At 30.0% G+C, this 18,109-nt stretch overlaps 2 protein-coding genes across 2 annotated transcripts; one reads left to right on the top strand and one right to left on the bottom strand.

Annotated features, from left to right (window-relative positions):
- Nucleotides 1-4,409: 4,409 nt before the first annotated feature.
- On the bottom strand, nucleotides 4,410-7,172 carry Tmem18 (transmembrane protein 18). Its single transcript, XM_065511893.1, has 4 exons — nucleotides 7,012-7,172; nucleotides 6,833-6,950; nucleotides 5,069-5,217; nucleotides 4,410-5,005 (listed from the first exon to the last, which is right to left on the bottom strand). Exons 1-4 carry the CDS (start codon nucleotides 7,075-7,077, stop codon nucleotides 4,886-4,888), a joined length of 453 nt encoding a protein of 150 aa, XP_065367965.1. The 5' UTR covers nucleotides 7,078-7,172; the 3' UTR covers nucleotides 4,410-4,885.
- Nucleotides 7,173-8,431: 1,259 nt separating this feature from the next.
- On the top strand, nucleotides 8,432-14,814 carry DUBAI (Deubiquitinating apoptotic inhibitor). Its single transcript, XM_065510694.1, has 5 exons — nucleotides 8,432-10,038; nucleotides 10,155-10,316; nucleotides 10,384-10,553; nucleotides 10,622-11,540; nucleotides 13,241-14,814. The coding sequence occupies exons 1-5, from the start codon at nucleotides 9,112-9,114 to the stop codon at nucleotides 13,790-13,792; spliced, it is 2,730 nt and encodes a 909-aa protein (XP_065366766.1). The 5' UTR covers nucleotides 8,432-9,111; the 3' UTR covers nucleotides 13,793-14,814.
- Nucleotides 14,815-18,109: the final 3,295 nt, after the last annotated feature.

Consider the following 18,109-nt stretch of genomic DNA (forward strand, 5'->3'; position numbering starts at 1 on the left):
TACGCCGACCAAAAGGAAAAGAATTCCACGTTAAATTTACAAAAAAGACGGTAAAACATGGCGGGGGAAACGTAATGGTTTGGGGTTGCTTTTCATGGAATGGTGTTGGTCCGATATTCCGAATAGAAGATACCATGAATGCTAGTGGGTATAGAGACATATTGGAAAACGTAATGCTTCCATATGCATCGGAAAATATGCCATTAATATGGACATTCCAGCAGGACAACGACCCAAAACATAGTTCAAGATTAGTTAAAAACTGGTTCTTGGAGAATAACGTACCTGTTTTAAGCTGGCCCAGCCAATCCCCTGATTTAAACCCAATAGAAAACTTGTGGAGTGAATTAAAGATAAGGCTTTCGAAGGAAGTTTTCAAAAATAAAGACGATTTATGGGAGAAAACGCAAAAAATATGGTACGAGATTCCATTGGAGAAGTGTCAGAACTTGATATCCAGTATGCCCGGAAGAGTGTAGAAAGTTTTACAAAACAAAGGTGGATATACTGGATACTAGCTTTACTTTAATAATAAACTAATTTTTTTAAGATAAAATTTATTATTAGCTTTTGTTTAATAAGAATTTTTAAAAATGTATCTATTATTATGAGCACCAAATTTTTCGAAATTTAAGAAATTTAATTTACTTTATAATATTTATTATTAATTATGAAATATTTTGTTTTTGTCATTTACTCTCCTTTTAACTATAAATAAAAATCGACTGAATTTTTTTTATAATTTTACAATATACCATTATTTTTTTTCGTTTTTAAAAAATAAATTTTGGTGTATCTATTATTTTGAGCAGATGTGTATATGTACATAGATGTAATTTTATATTTACGTCCATTAAAGTTTAATGAAATATTAAGGCGTAAAATTGTAAGAGAAGTCCTAGAAATTCCAAATAAAGTAGCGTAGAATTAAAAAATATAAGACAAATGCTAGTTTAACATTTTTGGAAACGGATGGTGTACATTAACTTAAAGTTAATTTTGGCAAGCTATTGACCATACATACTGATTTTCAAAAACATAAGTCTTGAAACAACTAAGTACATGTAAATCATTGTTTTGGACGATAGAAGATAATAGTTTTATTAATAATAGTTGATTGTTTTTTAAAAAATAAAAAAACATATTGTCGATGATGAGCACTTTATAAATATAAAGTGAAATGTTAGTGAATACATCCGTAGACAATACTAAATATCCAATCATTTTATGTTCATATATAAATTTCGATTAATATTTGACAAAAATCAATTTCAGCATTAAAATCGGAGTTTCATGATCGACCGATCAATAACGAAAAAATTGTTTTTACAGCCTGAAAATCGATTTTCAGCAATAATCGTACAAATTTACATGTCACTGGCGTTACATTCGGCAGTGCCCAATTTTATATATCCTTAACCAAAAATATTAGAAAACTAAGCCATTGCTGTTGTATCAGCTCTGCTGTCGTCCTGCGGATACAATTTCCATTTGATACAGCTGAGTTGAAAACCTTTATCAGAGTGAGACTCGGTCCGTTCCGTATTGAAGATCCAATTATTGTGGAAACTAATATTTTTCCAGAATTTGTCCCATTATCGGTCTAAATGTAAGAAAGGTTATTGTAGGAGACTGTTGTCGAAGGTTCTTCCCTAGGAAAAAACTTCCGGTTCATACAGCTGAGTTGATTAATACTAGAGTGGTCAAACCGGTTTTCGAATTATTCGAAAATCGATTATTTTCCAATTTTCCGGTTTTTTTAAACCGGTTTTTACAAAAGGACGGTTTTCGAGTTATTCGACAAACCGGTTTTTTTGTCTCGAATTATTCGAAAAAATCGAATATTTTTTTTATTTATTTTAAGATTCTGCGATTACTTTAAACAACACTTTTCTTCTAAATGTGTAATATGATTTCATGTTCAATGCCATTAACAAGTTATACATCAAGTACTAGGCGCAGTCGCGCGTTATTGTCATTTTTACAGGGTCATATTTGTTTTATGCCTTTGAAAATTTTGCGTCTGTTTGATTAAGCTTCGTATAACAGTTCCTGTTCTACGTAGTTTATAGTTGCATTAAACCTTAAGTTGCATTAAAATCGGCCCAAAAATATATAACATTTCGCTATCTTTTCATTAGAAATTCCAAATATTGAAAAATTTGACCTTTGACCTTCACGATTTAAAGGTTAACGTTTTCCGATTTTAGTAAAACTTTCAGACCATATTTAAAATTACCAGGATTATAATACTATGAATAAGTTTTACTTAAAATTTATAACAGTAAGGAAATTGGGTTCATTCGCCTAAATATGGACAAAAAATTAGTTTTTATTGAAAATCGCAAAATTTAAATCGCAGGTACGGAAAAACTAAGAGGTATTGACATAATTTTTTCATATTTTTATTCCCTATTTTGATCTCAATAAACCCCAGTGTGATGATCGAAAAAATCTGAAATTTTTAAAAATTTGAAAATGGAGTTTTGAAACAGCCGTTAAAAAAAATTATTTTTTTTGCCATACCTGCGAATAGGTTAACGGTATCCTACGAAGACAAAAACTCATATACAAGTAAATATGGACATATTTTAAGCAAAAATGAGCTTTTATTTTAATTTTTCTCGAAATATCTTAATTTTTTTCCTAAATTTTTTGTTCAAGTGGCCTGAAACACGTTAATGGTCTGGCGAATTTGTAATAACTTTAAAATTTTTTAATCAAATTTTGTCATTTATATCTCATTACAACGATAATTACGTACATATTTCGATTCTTTTGCATTCAACTGCAAAAGTATTTATTTAGTAGCAAAATTTTTTCAAAAACTGAAAAATTTGCATTTTTCTCTAATTTTGGCGATAATACAGTTTTTGGGTCATTTTGAACCAAAGGAGATACAGGGTTAATTTGCAAATTTTTTTTTTAATGTAATATTCATTAATATAAATAAATCTACATATTTCTAGAAAACAATGCAGAAATTTAACGAGTTTCACCTATTTATTCCATATTAACAGTAAAATTTTGCATATATCTGAATTTTGACCTCGATGCGCGTCCAGAAATCGTTGCCGGATTTGGCTCAAATTTTCAGCACTTAACATTTAGGCCTAGTGTCACAATATTCCACCCGGCACTCTTTGAAATCTAAAAAAAAAATCGGCTGTCACTCTAATATACATATTACCTATGTACAGAATATAGTATTCTGGGGTATTTAATTTTCTCACCCCCTGAATCCGCGCCTGCTGATCTGATACTTGATAGTTTACTTTGTAAATTAAAAAATTGTCAACGATAAAACATGATATACCGATACAGTTCAATTCCAAATAACAAAGATTTTTCTATAATTGTTCCTTATCTTATATTAACGAGATAGCAACTCATCAATTTGATTTAAACATTTTGTATACATATGTATGTACATTCAAAAAACAAATGGAGGAACTTATTCAATATTCTCTATCACAGATTATTACAGATAAGACCCAAATGACAGTTCTCAAAAAAGTAATATTGAACCGTATGGTTATTTTGACGTTCTACAAACACTTTTTAATGCTTGTGGTTTGCAGATTGAGAGAAAAAATAAAATGTTCAATAGGCAACGAGTGTGATATATATTTGTTCCACTTTCCAAACTACAACCATTTTGACATTTTATTTTGTTTGATTCTATTGCCATATTACTGGAACCAGGTTATTCATATCTGTGTAATATATGCCCTCTATCTTAGATTTTAATAAACAATCAGTGTATGTAAGTTTAATATAAAAAAATAATTTTTTGCTATTTCATTGCAATTTTTGTAATTTCTCTATCTAAAACAAATTATATTTCTGAATGCCTCTTTTTGCATAATTACTTTTTAATTCTATTATTTTTTATATGTCTGTTTTTTTTTACAAATTTGATCTGACCAAATATTTTAAATTGACTAAAGCGTTTTCGAAATATCGCCTATTCAATGCTACAATATAAATATGTATTTTATAGCCGGAATAGAAAAGGCCATCTATGTTTTTCATTTCGAATTCAAAAATAGGCATATTGTAATGAAATTTTCGAATTTCTAGAATCTCCAACAAAGAAAAAATAATGAAATCGATTTGCACAAACCGGTGCATAATTGTGAAATTATGATTAACTAAAATATAATAAAGGCCAAGAAAAGGCCATCTATGTTTTTCATTTCGAATTCAAAAATAGGCGTATTGTAATGAAATTTTCGAATTTCTAGAATCTCCAACAAAGAAAAAATAATGAAATCGATTTGCACAAACCGGTGCATAATTGTGAAATTATGATTAACTAAAATATAATAAAAGTTATCAGATTTTTTTAATTTAATAAAATTTTACCTTTTAATTTTGTTAGCTTTGCTGTTCTTATAATAAATCACTTTAATTTGTTTATAGTTTATGAAATATGTATACATATGTTTATTTATTTATTTAGTCCATAACAATTACTTATTCCATTAAAATATGGCATTTTTGTTGAAATAATATTTCCTTTATTAACCAGTACAATAGGTTTTAGCTTAACTTGCTACTAATTTCATAAAATTAAAAGAAAATCGTAATGAAAAACACCTTTTTAAGTCTTTAATATACAAAGTATTTTCTATATGTATAATGATTATAAAGAATTTTATAAAAAGCAATTGCTGAGTTAATCATTTACATTTAAGTATATAAAGGGCATATCAGTATTATTTTAATACAAAAAAATAATAACAATCTTGGATTATTTATAAACATTAAAAATACACTGTAAAATATGTATAGAAAAAATTAGAATAAAATTATGAAAGCTAATAGGAATTATAAGTTATAACGCTATTAGTTTGATTTTTTTTATCTAGTCTTTGTTGATTTATTGCTCTTTAAGATGGACTTCGGCTTTTTTCTTTAAGCGTTCCCGCCTAACTTTATCTTTTAATTGAGCAGTCTTCAGTGTGGCCATCATTTTTGTGGAATTATACAACCAGGCACCCTATGAAGATAAAATACATAAATGGTCATTAAAGTTCAAGTAGCAACATTTAAAATAACTTACAATCAACAGCATGCAATTGAGCAAGATGGGTATAGAAAATACCGTAGATATAAATAGACCATTACTATCGAAGTATTGTTGTTTTGAAAACGAACGCCAATTTAAAGCAGCATATTCATTTATAGACTCCGAGAAATAAACAGCAGATACTAAAAAAATATATTTATGAAGATATAAAGACATTTATAATTTTGTAAGAATATGTATAATGAACTTAGGACTTATAAATAACTTCTGATCTGCTATATTCCCTGATGGGAAATGTTAGCATAGCTTTGAATTAATTCAATTTAAGCTTAATACACTAAAATTATAATTAGGAATTAAAAACATCTCAGCCATTCATTCCGTTCCAACATCTAATTATTTAGCTTCATTCGAAGGCTTTTATTTAAATGAATTTGTTCATCGTTGAATTAATTCATAACAAAATTCATTCAAATATTCAATGATTAAATTTTTGTTAATTCAAATTTAATCAAAATATTTTTTTTATTCAGTTTTGGTTTTGTTTAGATATTAATCATTTACAAAATGAATTTAAAAACAATTATCTTAAGCCCTTTTGCAATAGTTTTGAATTGATGAATACTTGAAGCATTTAAAAAATTTTTAAAGCTACATATGGAATGGAATCGAATTCAAGAAAATTTAATAAAAAAATAATTCTATAAAAAAATGAATTTTCTAGGGAAAAAATTCAATACATTTGAAGTAAAAGGAAATAAGACTTTGAATTAATTCATAATGAATTCATTAACGGAATGGTTAAGACATAGTGAACATAGAGCTGAAACTCGAAAAAAACTCAAGCAAAAAAATTACTCAAAAAAGTTACACATACAAGTGTTGTTTTTGTTTTCACATAGTTTTTTTACTAATACATTCTCACCACTTAGGTTTTTGACAACTGAGTTAAGTCTTTGACAGGAAAGTTTCCGCTCTATGTGTTTTCTCTATGGGTTAAGAGATTAAATTAATTTTGATTTCGAAAATGGAATTAAGAATTAATTATTTCGAGCCTTTGGCAGTTAGTTAGAACAAGCTTAAAAAATTAAATTCAAAACACCAAGAATAACAATTCAAAAACTATTAATTACAAGTACTAAAAAATATTTTTTACTTGTTTTCTTTTCGGAGAGATCTTAGTCTGTTGCACTATAAAAGGAAACAGATCAAGATCTCTCCGATTTGTAGTCATCATACTGATATACAAACACTTGATTGTTGAACATTATTATCAGCCTAATCATGAATAAAAAATCATTGAGAGTTTTTTTTCTTTTCCCATTATTCCTATTCAAATTCAATGTTTAATATGGGAAAAAGGAAAAAAAAACTCCGGCGGATTTTTTATTCATGATTGAACTGAATACATCTTAATAATTTTCAATCAAATGTTTGTACCTATCTTGATCTGTTTCACTATTAAAGGTCTATTGCCAACACAACACGGTTAAAATAAATAAATAAAAATATAAGACACAATTATAACCGATCAAATACTAACAAACCCGTTCAAATATTTTGTAAAATGTGCGGATGCCACAGATAATTAAACATTAAATTGTTTATCTGTTTTTAATAAACAATATTATTTTCCCAAACTGAGTATAATTAACAATATTCACACATTGTTTCACACTAGAAACCTCCATTGTTTACTGAACCAAAACCTATTGCACCTCATGAGTGTGTATGCAAATTCACAGTCAAATTAAAAAAACAATTTTGAAGATACTAATTTTCATTAGAATAACTTACGCAATATTAGGAATAGAAATATTTGGAAATTCGTATTATTTCGAGTCATCAATGTTGTGGTCGTAGTCAATATATGCAATATGATCAAGCCGATTAACCAAGGATCTCGCCAATCAATCTGTAAATACAAATGATACATTATCGATTTCCTACTTGCATAAAAATATTTTTCAACTTACACTCATTAGAAACGACCAATAATCTGTGATCTCATTAACTTCTATCATATTTGGATCAATTGTCATGTTTCCAATAGAAATTTATTTAACAATATAAATTATTTTTTATTCCGGAATGGTAATACATTAACTTGGTTGCGTTTTTTGAATGAACAAAAGGAAAACAAAAAAAAAACACGCATACACTGAATTATAAGAATAAAACAAAATAAACATAAATATTAGATAAAGAAAGAGAAAAACAAAAAAGAGCAGAAATAAGGAAATGTAAATTATGTTGGGGTTGCCAACGTTTACAATTGTAAAGAGTTGACAAGACATGTCTAAAAATTTTAGTTCTGAGTTTTGGGGATTTTAACGAAATACACCAAAGTTTTTTTCAAAACTTATTAATTAGTAAAATAAATACTTTATCATTTCATCTTTTTCTAAAATAATTGAAACTAACAAAAAATTTTGTATGAGATATTTTGTCAGTTTCGTTATATCAATATAGTGAAGAGTTCTAAATTGGACACCCTAGAAAAACTTATTTTTTTTTTAGAAAAATGGAGCTGAAAAAAAATAATTTCAGAAGTCTAGCAAATGCTATTTTTTGTAAGTGTAATAACATTCCAATTTATTTCAATTTGACATATTTACAATGCTAAATCGCTTTTTGCTAACTAATGTTTTTGTTATATAAAATTAAAAAACCTGCATTTTTCAATAATTAAAATTTTGAATTTTGTAAAAATTGACAAATTTTATATATCTTTTAAAACTTTGAATCGTCCGAAAAAACAATATATTACCAAAATGATACATTGAAAATCATTTGACAACGGAACAAATCAAGATCTCCGTAACAGTTTATATTTTCATAATTTTTTTTTCTGTTAATATTCACATTTTCTGTATTGTCGGTCTTCGGCCGGGTGAAGGGACTTTTAACTCTGGGGTGTATCGAACACCGGCTTCGCTAAAATCACTCTTTCGGTATATCAAAATTTTCTGAAGTACTGTCATATAAATTCAAAAAGGAATTTTTGGTTCACAATATTAATAAACTGTACCATATTATATATCATATTAAAGGTATAGTTAAGCACTATTCAATGATACCCATAACGATCAGTTTGTTTTGCAAATATATGAGAAATGTACAATTATATGTATTGACTTTAAATTCCTATAACTCTTAAACTAAGAGAGAGCAGGCAAAAATATTAACGTTTTTGTGCTTCTAATTATGAGAGCTATCAACACCAAAAAAATTATAAAAATGTAGTATTCGGTTTACAGAACAATAGCAATAGTCTCAACGAATAGACCTTTTGTGTAACATTTTTAAACATTTATAAGTGTGGCAACATTTTTTTTGTTGATTTTCCTTTCTCCCAAAAATAAAATCAACTGTCAACTATTTCGTCATCTCTATTGTTCTTCTTCACATTTTTTGTAAAAGACATTTTACAATACAAAAAATTTTCACTCAAAACGAAAAAATTACACAGTTTTTACACAAATATTTGAATAAACAAGATAAACGATAAAATTTGCGAAATAAAATAGTGAAATTCGAATACAAATCAAAATAATTGCGATATTGAAGTGAAAAGTGAGAAACGACAGATAGAAAAAATAAAACACAGACAGCAGCAGCCAGTTAGAAAAAAAATTCGAGGAAAAAAACGAAAGGCGTAAAAAATACATACACATATAATTTTTGTAAAAACAAGCAAAAAAGAGAGATTTGCAATAAAATTTCTATTTTTTTTTTATAAATTTGTTAAAAAAGAGGAAGAAAGGAAAAAGATCATTGTTCTTTTTATTATTAAAAATCAAGCAGTGCATTAAACGTAAGATTTTTTGCAACAAAACACAAAAAAATCAAGGACACTTAACGACCTCGTCGTCGTTAGCGTTGACGTTAAACGCAGACACAACAACAAATTTATTACTTTTTAGTGGATAGTTGATTAACGGGACCAGGAAGTCAGTGTAGCTTGAAAAGTAAGTCAACTAAACGGACCTTTATAATTGTCTGAAGCCAAAAGATCACTTTTGAACACTCGTCTGTCTCATTGATCGGACGGGTTTAGCAAAGGGTGTTCGGATATGGCTGTTAAACAGAACAATACCGAGGGGAACGGTTCTTCAGCAGATGCGAATCAAGTAAATGGCGGCAATGGAGTAAAATCAACCGGTACCATTACAAAATCCAAAAAAATGAATCCTAATGGCCCTAATGGTGATATTGGCGGCGGGGCTTTGGCAGCTGGTGTTGGTTTAGGCGCAAGCGGTAATGCCGAGTTGCCCGGCTGCAGTGGTAATACAGGAGCTTCCGCTAAAGCTAAAGCAATGTCATCGGCATCAAATATTGGAGCCGGAGCGGCCAATGCGTCCGCCCAAAATAATGACATTTCCCACATTTTGCAATTGATCGAGTTGGTGGAAATGAAACAACAACAAGTGGATTTAAGTAAAGAAATGCTTAAAATCTATCACCATCTCATTGTCAAGCTGGCACGTGTACAATTTCCGCGGCAATCTCCCGAAGATTTGAAACGTTTCAAGGAAGATATGGCCAAGGTGGGAGCATTCTTTGCCAAAAGCACTGAGAAAAGTATATACTTTTACTCATATTTGCCTGTTGTTTGCCAACTTATTACCATGGCTGATGGTGAAACACCATCCTGTGCTTTGGCCGTCATCTTTCAACTCTTCAATTCGGAAATGGTTGTGGAGGCCGTACAATCATTGCTGGAACATGAAGTGCCCGATCAGAACATACGCAAGACTGTATGTCTATTATGTGAATGGTTGCGCATGTGTAATTTTTGCCAAAACTTGCACATCTGGATTATCGTCATTCTAAATGGTCTGCAGAAACGTAATAAAAGTGCTCTGGTTGAACAAATCGCATTGGAAAATATTGAACAGCTGTTTGCCTCGCTGATAGTGCCAGTTTTAAGACCGAAAGTAGCACCCATAGTATTTCATATGTTGTCTTCTATCGATCAAAGTCCCGAAGTTTTTCATAAGGTAAGTTGGTAGTTCGTAGGAACATAAAGACCTTTGCTTTTATTTTATGATATATAATCAAAAACAAACCAAACCAACAATGAGAAAATTATATCCAAATTTAAACTGTCTTACAGATTTTACCACGTTTTCCCCTCGTTATCAATATGCTCAAACAACAATCGAATAGTAGTGAGGAATATGCCGATAGTACCACGAAAATCCTACAGCAATTGGTTGATCGAACCAGTCAATTAATGTCACGATTTTGTCGTTACGATGATCTTTATGAACCAATAGTGAGTATTTGTTTTGTATTTTAACATTTATCAATTGTTATTTAATTTATTATTGTTTTTTTTAAAGGAATTGGCTTTAAAGGGCTTTCAGCCATCGAATAACTATATGAACTATGTCTATGGTTCAATAGATTCTTCATCATCCACTCAAAATTCCAACGCCAAAGTGGGTTTGGTTAATTTGGGTAATACCTGTTATATGAATAGTGTGTTGCAGGCTTTGGCCATGACTAAAGAGTATGTTTTTAAAAAAATTAAATAATTATTAAAGGGCAATTTTTTAATATAAAGTTTGTTTGCTTAAGGTTTTCTCGCGAGATACTGCTATCCGAAAGTAAATCTCCTCTGTTAATTAAAATGCAACAGCAGATCGCGTTTATGTTATATTCTACGCGTCAAGAATTGACACCCTCCAAAGTGCTAAATGCTACAAGACCGCCCGGTTTTTCGCCAGGGCTACAGCAAGATAGTTCTGAATTTCTGGGTTATCTATTGGAAACGCTGCACGAACAGGAAGTGGCTTTTCGTAAGAAAACCACAAAGACCTTGGAACATGGTGGCGTTAGTGGTAAAGAGACATCAATTAAAATTATGAAAAAAATAGAGAATGCCCAGGAAACGGGTGCTTCTGCTTTATATAAAGATGAAGAAGATGTGGATGGTGAGGGCGAAGGTGGTGTTGGAAATACAACAACTAACCCAAACATATCTACCACAACAGATGCCGCCGATTCTACTAAAAGCACAAATTTACAAACAACTAATAAATCTTCATCATCATCCACAACAACAACATCTTCCTCCGATTCTCTCTCAACAAAAACAACCACAACGTCTATTTCAACAAATTCACAAAATTATTCGACAATCGAAAAAACATTCACTGGCAAATTGGCCACGACATATAAATGCCTAAGTTGCGGTTGGAAGAGCTGCAACATTGATAGCTTTCGCGATTTACAACTTTCTTTTCCCGATGTCAAGAATGATTGTGCTTCCAATTATTCGGTACAAGATCTCATCGAATATTATTGCTCGTCGGAAAAACTCTATGGTGATAATCAATATTTTTGCGAACGTTGCAAAAAACTATCGGATGCCGAACGTTACATTAATGTAATTAGTGCGCCAAAGAATTTAATATTGACACTGAAACATTTCAAATATGATCAGAAATATCATATGCGTGCCAAATTAATGCACAAAGTATTTCATGATGAAAAGGTAAGCTTTTTTTTTATTTATAATTTATAATATACATCATATAAACATTTGAAATTGTGCTATAATGGCGGGTTATATCCAGAAAAAGATAAATTTATCATCTGCAGCTTGTTTGTTTACCTTACTTAATTACACTTAAAGGTTTTCTCAGTTATCAATGTAATATTTACTTCCCTGTAATTGGGGCGATAATTTTGTTTTGTATTTCAATATATTTGGCTTGCCAGCTGCAAACTTTTTCTTAGGCAGATGTTCACACCAAAAATATAGCAGCTTGTGATACATTAAATAATTTCTCAACCATTTATAGAGCGATTTTACTGATTTTCAATACCAAAATTCGAAATTACAATTTTGTAATTCTCAATTATATTGTAATATACCTTCAATTATCTGGGTACTTCGGAAATGTTATTTCAACAGATAGACGGAAATCGATTCTTCAATTATAAAAAAAATTCGTGAGTAGGGTAGTGTAAAAACTCAACATTTTGGAGGAGGATCTCGTAAAACTACTCCAATACAAGATAATTTAACAGCAAGACATTTTAAAGAACATTTAAACTGGTCAAGACAGAAATGGAATACTGTTCTCTTTTCGGATGGATTCAAATACTATTTAAGATGCAGTGATGGGAGAAAATTTGTAAGACGGCCAAAGGGTACACAAAAAGTAAAAGTAAAGTACTCTCGAATTTCATGGTGACATTGTGATTCCCTGTGTTATTGATAACACAGCTTCAAATTAATAATTTGAACTTAAATCTTAATTGGGAATTCTTTAGCTTCATTCAAATAATAGTTTTCATAATTGAGTTAATTCATAATAGAATTTATTTAACCTTTGAATTATTAAATTGTTGTAACAACAAGTCACTTCAAATCTAATACAAATTGAATTGAAATATTTTTCTTCATTCAATTTGTTTAGTTTTCAATATGTAATTTACAAATTGAATTGTAATAGATTTGAATTGAAGAAAAATTTAATCATTCAATATATTTTTAAATCTATTTTGCAGTGGATTTGAATTCAAGAAAATCTACATAAATGTTTCAATAAGTCATTAATTCTATAAAGAATGAATTCCTAAAGGAATGAATTCAACACGTTTGAAGTACAAAAATTCACGATGTCCACAGAAAAATGATTCGAATAAATTTGTATGAAAACTAACGAAAGAATTTTAAAAACTGTGTGCTTTTCATACAAATTTGTTCGACTCATTTTTCTTTCGACATCGTGGAACAGGCAGTATGCCTATGAATTAATTCATATTCCGTTAAGATTAGATATACAATTTATTTTGATTTCGAAAAGGTGATTAATAATTAATTCTTGCGAACCTATGCCCTTCAGAAATAGAGATCTATATAAACGGAAAGAAAAGGAAAAAATAAAAGGCCGATGGTATGGTTTATGTTGTCATGGTGAAGGTTATAATAATTTCATTTGTTTAAAAATCGGCGAAAAAAATCGTTAGTTTTAGGTATTTCGAAAATTGTATTAACTATGACAAGAATATTACGGAAATCGCCAGAAATAACGATAAAAAGATAGAGTAATAGCAAATTAATTTATTAAAAACAAAATTCTCATAAAATAGCACTTTGCGCCTTTGAATTCAAAGCTAAATATTTATCATAATAATATTTTCTATGTATTTATCGATATATATATGTATATATTTCATCAATAGGTTTCGCTTAAAGTTTGTTCCCCGGAAAATCTAGAAGAAATTGCCACAGTTCATTACGATATATATGCCGGCGTAGTCCATTCAGGATTCAGCATGGATTCGGGACATTATTACACCTATGCAGCAGATGCCAGTAATAAATGGTATAAATTTAATGATAGCATTGTGACACCATCGAAAACCGAGGAACTTCACAATCTAACACCACCAAATACACCATACATACTGTTCTATCAAATGGGGGCGCGGTCAAATGAAACACCGGAAACATCAGCCTCAACAAAAGTAATAAAAGTCGATGTACCGTCGCCGCTTACACTGGAAGAGTTGCCGCGGGAGTTGCGTGACATGGTGACACATGATAATTATGCTTTCAGTGAGGAACTTAAGATGAGACGTTACAAAAATGCCAGCAGTCTAAATGCGAATGCAATGAAAACAAAAGATCAACGACGAGACAGTTTCGAAGACGACGACGATGAACAACCACCGCCGGCCAGTGGTTGCGGTGGCAATGCTATGAATATAAATATGAATAGGTTTGTTTATTAAATTTAATAACTATTTACATACATACGTGCATACACATACATTTTATTCGCCTTGTAATGTTTTAATTTTTATTCTTCTACAAATATTTTCACAACTATCTTTTGTAATTTAAAAAAAAGAAAGAAACAAAAAACATACAAACTAGAAATTATTTCAAATGAGTTTTAAAAGTCGAAAGCATGAAATGAAAGAAAGTACTTTAAACGCAGATACTTTGAACAGAAATCGTCTAAAAAAAAAACTTGGTAAATGCGAGAAAAACAAAACACTATCTATAAATACTTTTAACACAAATTCAATTGCCTTTTGTACAATAATGTGTTTTTAGGGTTATTATGTTTATTATTTAGTACTCAGAAGTCAATCCTTAGGAAGACTACTGAAATTAAAAAAAAAAAATACAAAATTTAAGGAAAAGAGAACAATTTCGTAAGCACTTAATGTTTTGAAATTTTATTTTATTATACAACTTACATACATATACAAACAACATACTTATTTAAATATCTATAAAATACCAAAACTTTCCAAATTTCTTACACCCCTTAAAACCCCACCCCCTTTTAAACTATTTCTAAATGCTATTATTTAATTTTAATTTTATTTTTTTTGTTCAAATATAGGTTTTTAGTAGTTAGATAAAAAAAAAATAATAATAAAAACGAAAATATTAATAAAAATAAATTTTTGTGTGTAAAACAGGAATTTAATTATATACAGGCTAAACAAGCAAACAAAAAACAAAATGGAAATAAAATTAATAATTAGAATTCAAAAATATTTTGAAATTATTTAAAAAAAAAAAAAATAATATTACATCTACACAAGTATTGCAATAAAATTGGAATACTTTTATTACTTACAATATAATTACATATTATACATAAAATTATAATTATTAATATTAATATTCACATATTATTATAAAAGAAAAACAAAAGAAAACTATTATTACATACATAAATTATGTAAATACATACATAAATACATTGTATACATATGTATGTGTGTATATGCAAGTATATTAGTGTGTTTTTTTAATTAAAATTTTAAACGATGTGATTTTATATTTAATGTAATATCACAATGCTGAAAATTATGAATCAAGACGGACAATGTTGATTTACTCGTAACGCATGGACTCTGAATTTTGAAAATCCTCTTGCAAAGGAAATATTTTTTCCGGGTTTTCCATAAATGCTTTTATTAAATAAATATTTGTAAAATGAAATTAAATATTTAATGAACTTTGGCTTCTAATAGCCCAGAATATGTTTTCGGTGTATTTTGGGTTAATTTCGATTTTTTTCGGCAAATGTTTGTTGATTACAGATGTCAAAAATTAAAACATCGCAAGATACAAATTTGTATGTCACTTGGAGGAGTACTGTCACCTATGCTCTCCAATATATGGTAAAATCCAAGAAAATTTTAATATTTGGGTCATGAAGAAATTGAAATCAAAAATAACAAGAATATGTCGGTTTACTTACTTATATTTAAAAAATGGTCTAGAAATACATTTCTTGATATTTTTTTAAAAACTGGTTCAGAAATTAGTAATATGTACTTGACTAGAGCTACAAAACTGAGTAAAACAGGAAAAGTTCTACTAACGGACAGCTTCCGTAGAAGGACGAACTTCTCGGTCCCAGGATTTTGGTAGTATTTTTCGAACAAATTAATCTCCGTTAAGCGGACGCTTCTTTCTCCAGTACTGTGATTCCCCTTTTTCATTTTTGTGGTATATATGAGAAGAATGATAGAGAATGAAAGTTAGAGAGCAAGCACTTAAATGTATGCGAAATAGAAAACGCTGCAACACAAGTATAGTTCCCTTTTTTCTTATCGGTTTCAACGTGCGAGAGAGATGGTTTGTGCAGTTCAGAAGTGGTGACTTTGACACGGAAGACAAATATTGCCCAGGCCAGCCAAAAAAAGTTTGAAGATCAAGAATTGGAGGCATTACTGCATGAAGATTGTTGTCAGACTCAACTTGCTACTCAATCAGCAAGCAGGAGAGAAATTGGGTACCATTGGAATTGAAGCTGGGAGAGTTTTAAAGACGATTTTGTATGACTGAAATGCTGCTTGAACACTATAGTCATTACTTGCGCTGGAAATGGATCCATTATCATAATCCGAAGCGTAAGAGATCGTATGTGATGCACGGCCAATCAGCCAAATATCCATGGCGCTAAGGTAATGGGGCCAAAAGAGTGCTATCTATATGAGCAGGTTTTTTTTTTAGCTTGGTATCCATATGTTACCAGAAAGGTGGGAAAATGTCATACCTAACAATGGACAATACCTGGAATAAATTTTAAGTTGTACAGACGTTCTAAATAAAAGCTAACAATTTGAAACAATCCCACACTTTTAATATTATTTGGAACATTTCATTATTTTGGAACAAGGACGAAATCTACCGATCATAACGTTTAATTATTTCATCTACCCATCCCCCATAGAAATATCCTAGCGAACTAGGGATTTAATGAACGCCTTTTCAGAAATGCATCACTGCGCTGCATTTGATGCGCATCTGTAATTAGTTTGCGATGCTGATGTAAATCAGCTGAAGCTGATGCGCAGACAATGCATCAGCCATTTCTGTGATGCTTGTTTGATGTTTTTTTTGCGCATCATCTGATTCACTGTTGCTTTTCAGAACTCAAGACATTTGCAGTATTGCCAACTTTTGTATTTTAGAACGTACTGCGCATCAGATACAGATCACTGATGCATTTCCGAACAAGCCCTATAATTGTAACTGGTATTAGATACATGCATTATTGCTGTCCCGCAATGGACCTCATTGATCAGCGATACCTAATGGCGAGGTTTACATATGGCCCAGAATAATGCGCTCCGTAACACAACCTCATGTGTCAAGGAGACAAAATTGGATCATCTTCATCAGGAGACCAGAATGTGTTGTTGACAATACAGTTCCTTATAGCTTGTCATCAGCCTAGTCACCCCTACCATCCGATTGTGATGCCGGATCCCCTTCGCCTACTCAACCGGATGAACTTTCGATGCTTTCGTAATGATATCCAGGACGTCAACACATCAGATGTCGACTAATTGTTTGTAGCGACAGCTCAGAAAGCCATTAATGGCTATAGATGCAACATGGTCTTCCCAGGTATACAAGATAAGTCCTTGTGCTATTAAGAGCCTGATGTTGTAGTTTCCTCAATACTTTTGCAATGTCTATCAGGAAAGAACTCTCGACAATAACAAACAAAATCCCAAAATGATTCAGTAAAGTTGCGTCGAATTAATTTTGTATGGGCTTGAAGATGTAGGCGTGGCCAACAGTTTCAAAATTCTGTCCCATTATTGTAGAAATAAAAGAAAACTAATATTTTCCAATATTCTGCATGTTATACATGGCATAAATATACAAAATTACGTTTGAATAAATTACTTAAATATTTTTTAAATTGCTCTTACAACGAAAAAATGACCAAAAATAGTCTAACTTCAATAGCGCATAAAAATTAAATTCGAACCAACTTTGCCAAATTCGTTGGTGTTTTTTTTATCCGCATTTATAATTTCATTTCACGTTAGAATCATTGATTTATTCTCAAAGTGTTTTAAACTTAGAAAAGGATTAGATACTCGTATGAAACGTTAGGCACCAAAGGAGTCCGTAAAATTATCCAATTTGGTTTAAGGTGTATCCTCCCTACATTGTCTTAATCTAACAGCTAAACTGCTTTTCGGAAATGGATCACTATACTAAGCAACACGTTCAAATCGCATCAAACAGCATTAAATGAGCAGTTGAAACTAATTTCAGGTACAGCTTTGATTTATTTTCGAAAAATCGGACATCATGAATTGAATATACATACTATATATATGTATATATAAAAATCAAGGTTGGCTACCGATTCAAAAAGTTAAAAAGGTATTTTTGCGATAACTGTATTTCCTGTTATTTCGGCAGGGATGTTTAAATGATGTTTTAATGAAAAATTAAAAAAAAGTTGACAAAGTTGTAGATTTCAATCAGAGCTTCGAAATAATTAATTCAATTTGAGCATAATTCACTAAAATCTTAATTTGGAATTAAAAAATATCAGCCATGCCATTCAAAGGCTTTTATTCAAATAGAATTCATTCATCCATGAATTAATTCATAACGGAATTAATTCATAACAGAATTCATTCAACCTTTGAATAAATTAATTTTTGTTAATTCAAATCTAATGCTTTAAAATATTTTTTTTTTGCTTTCAATCATTTACAAAATGAATTGAAAAAAAAATTTACTTAGGCCTTTTTGTACTAGATTTGAAT

Source organism: Calliphora vicina, chromosome 5, assembly GCF_958450345.1.
Source record: "Calliphora vicina chromosome 5, idCalVici1.1, whole genome shotgun sequence".
NCBI classification, from domain to species: Eukaryota; Metazoa; Arthropoda; class Insecta; order Diptera; family Calliphoridae; genus Calliphora; species Calliphora vicina.

What these genes read in the sequence shown, in the direction of transcription:
- DUBAI (XM_065510694.1), top strand. Translation starts at nt 9,112, where the DNA reads ATGGCTGTTAAACAGAACAATACCGAGGGGAACGGTTCTTCAGCAGAT. An exon ending in GCTTTGGCCATGACTAAAGA is followed by an intron (nt 10,554 to 10,621) that starts GTATGTTTTTAA and finishes TGTTTGCTTAAG; the next exon opens with GTTTTCTCGCGAGATACTGC. An exon ending in AAGTATTTCATGATGAAAAG is followed by an intron (nt 11,541 to 13,240) that starts GTAAGCTTTTTT and finishes TTTCATCAATAG; the next exon opens with GTTTCGCTTAAAGTTTGTTC.
- Tmem18 (XM_065511893.1), bottom strand. Translation starts at nt 7,077, where the DNA reads ATGACAATTGATCCAAATATGATAGAAGTTAATGAGATCACAGATTAT. An exon ending in ATTTCTATTCCTAATATTGC is followed by an intron (nt 5,218 to 6,832) that starts GTAAGTTATTCT and finishes ATATTTTTTTAG; the next exon opens with TATCTGCTGTTTATTTCTCG. An exon ending in TCAATTGCATGCTGTTGATT is followed by an intron (nt 5,006 to 5,068) that starts GTAAGTTATTTT and finishes TTATCTTCATAG; the next exon opens with GGTGCCTGGTTGTATAATTC.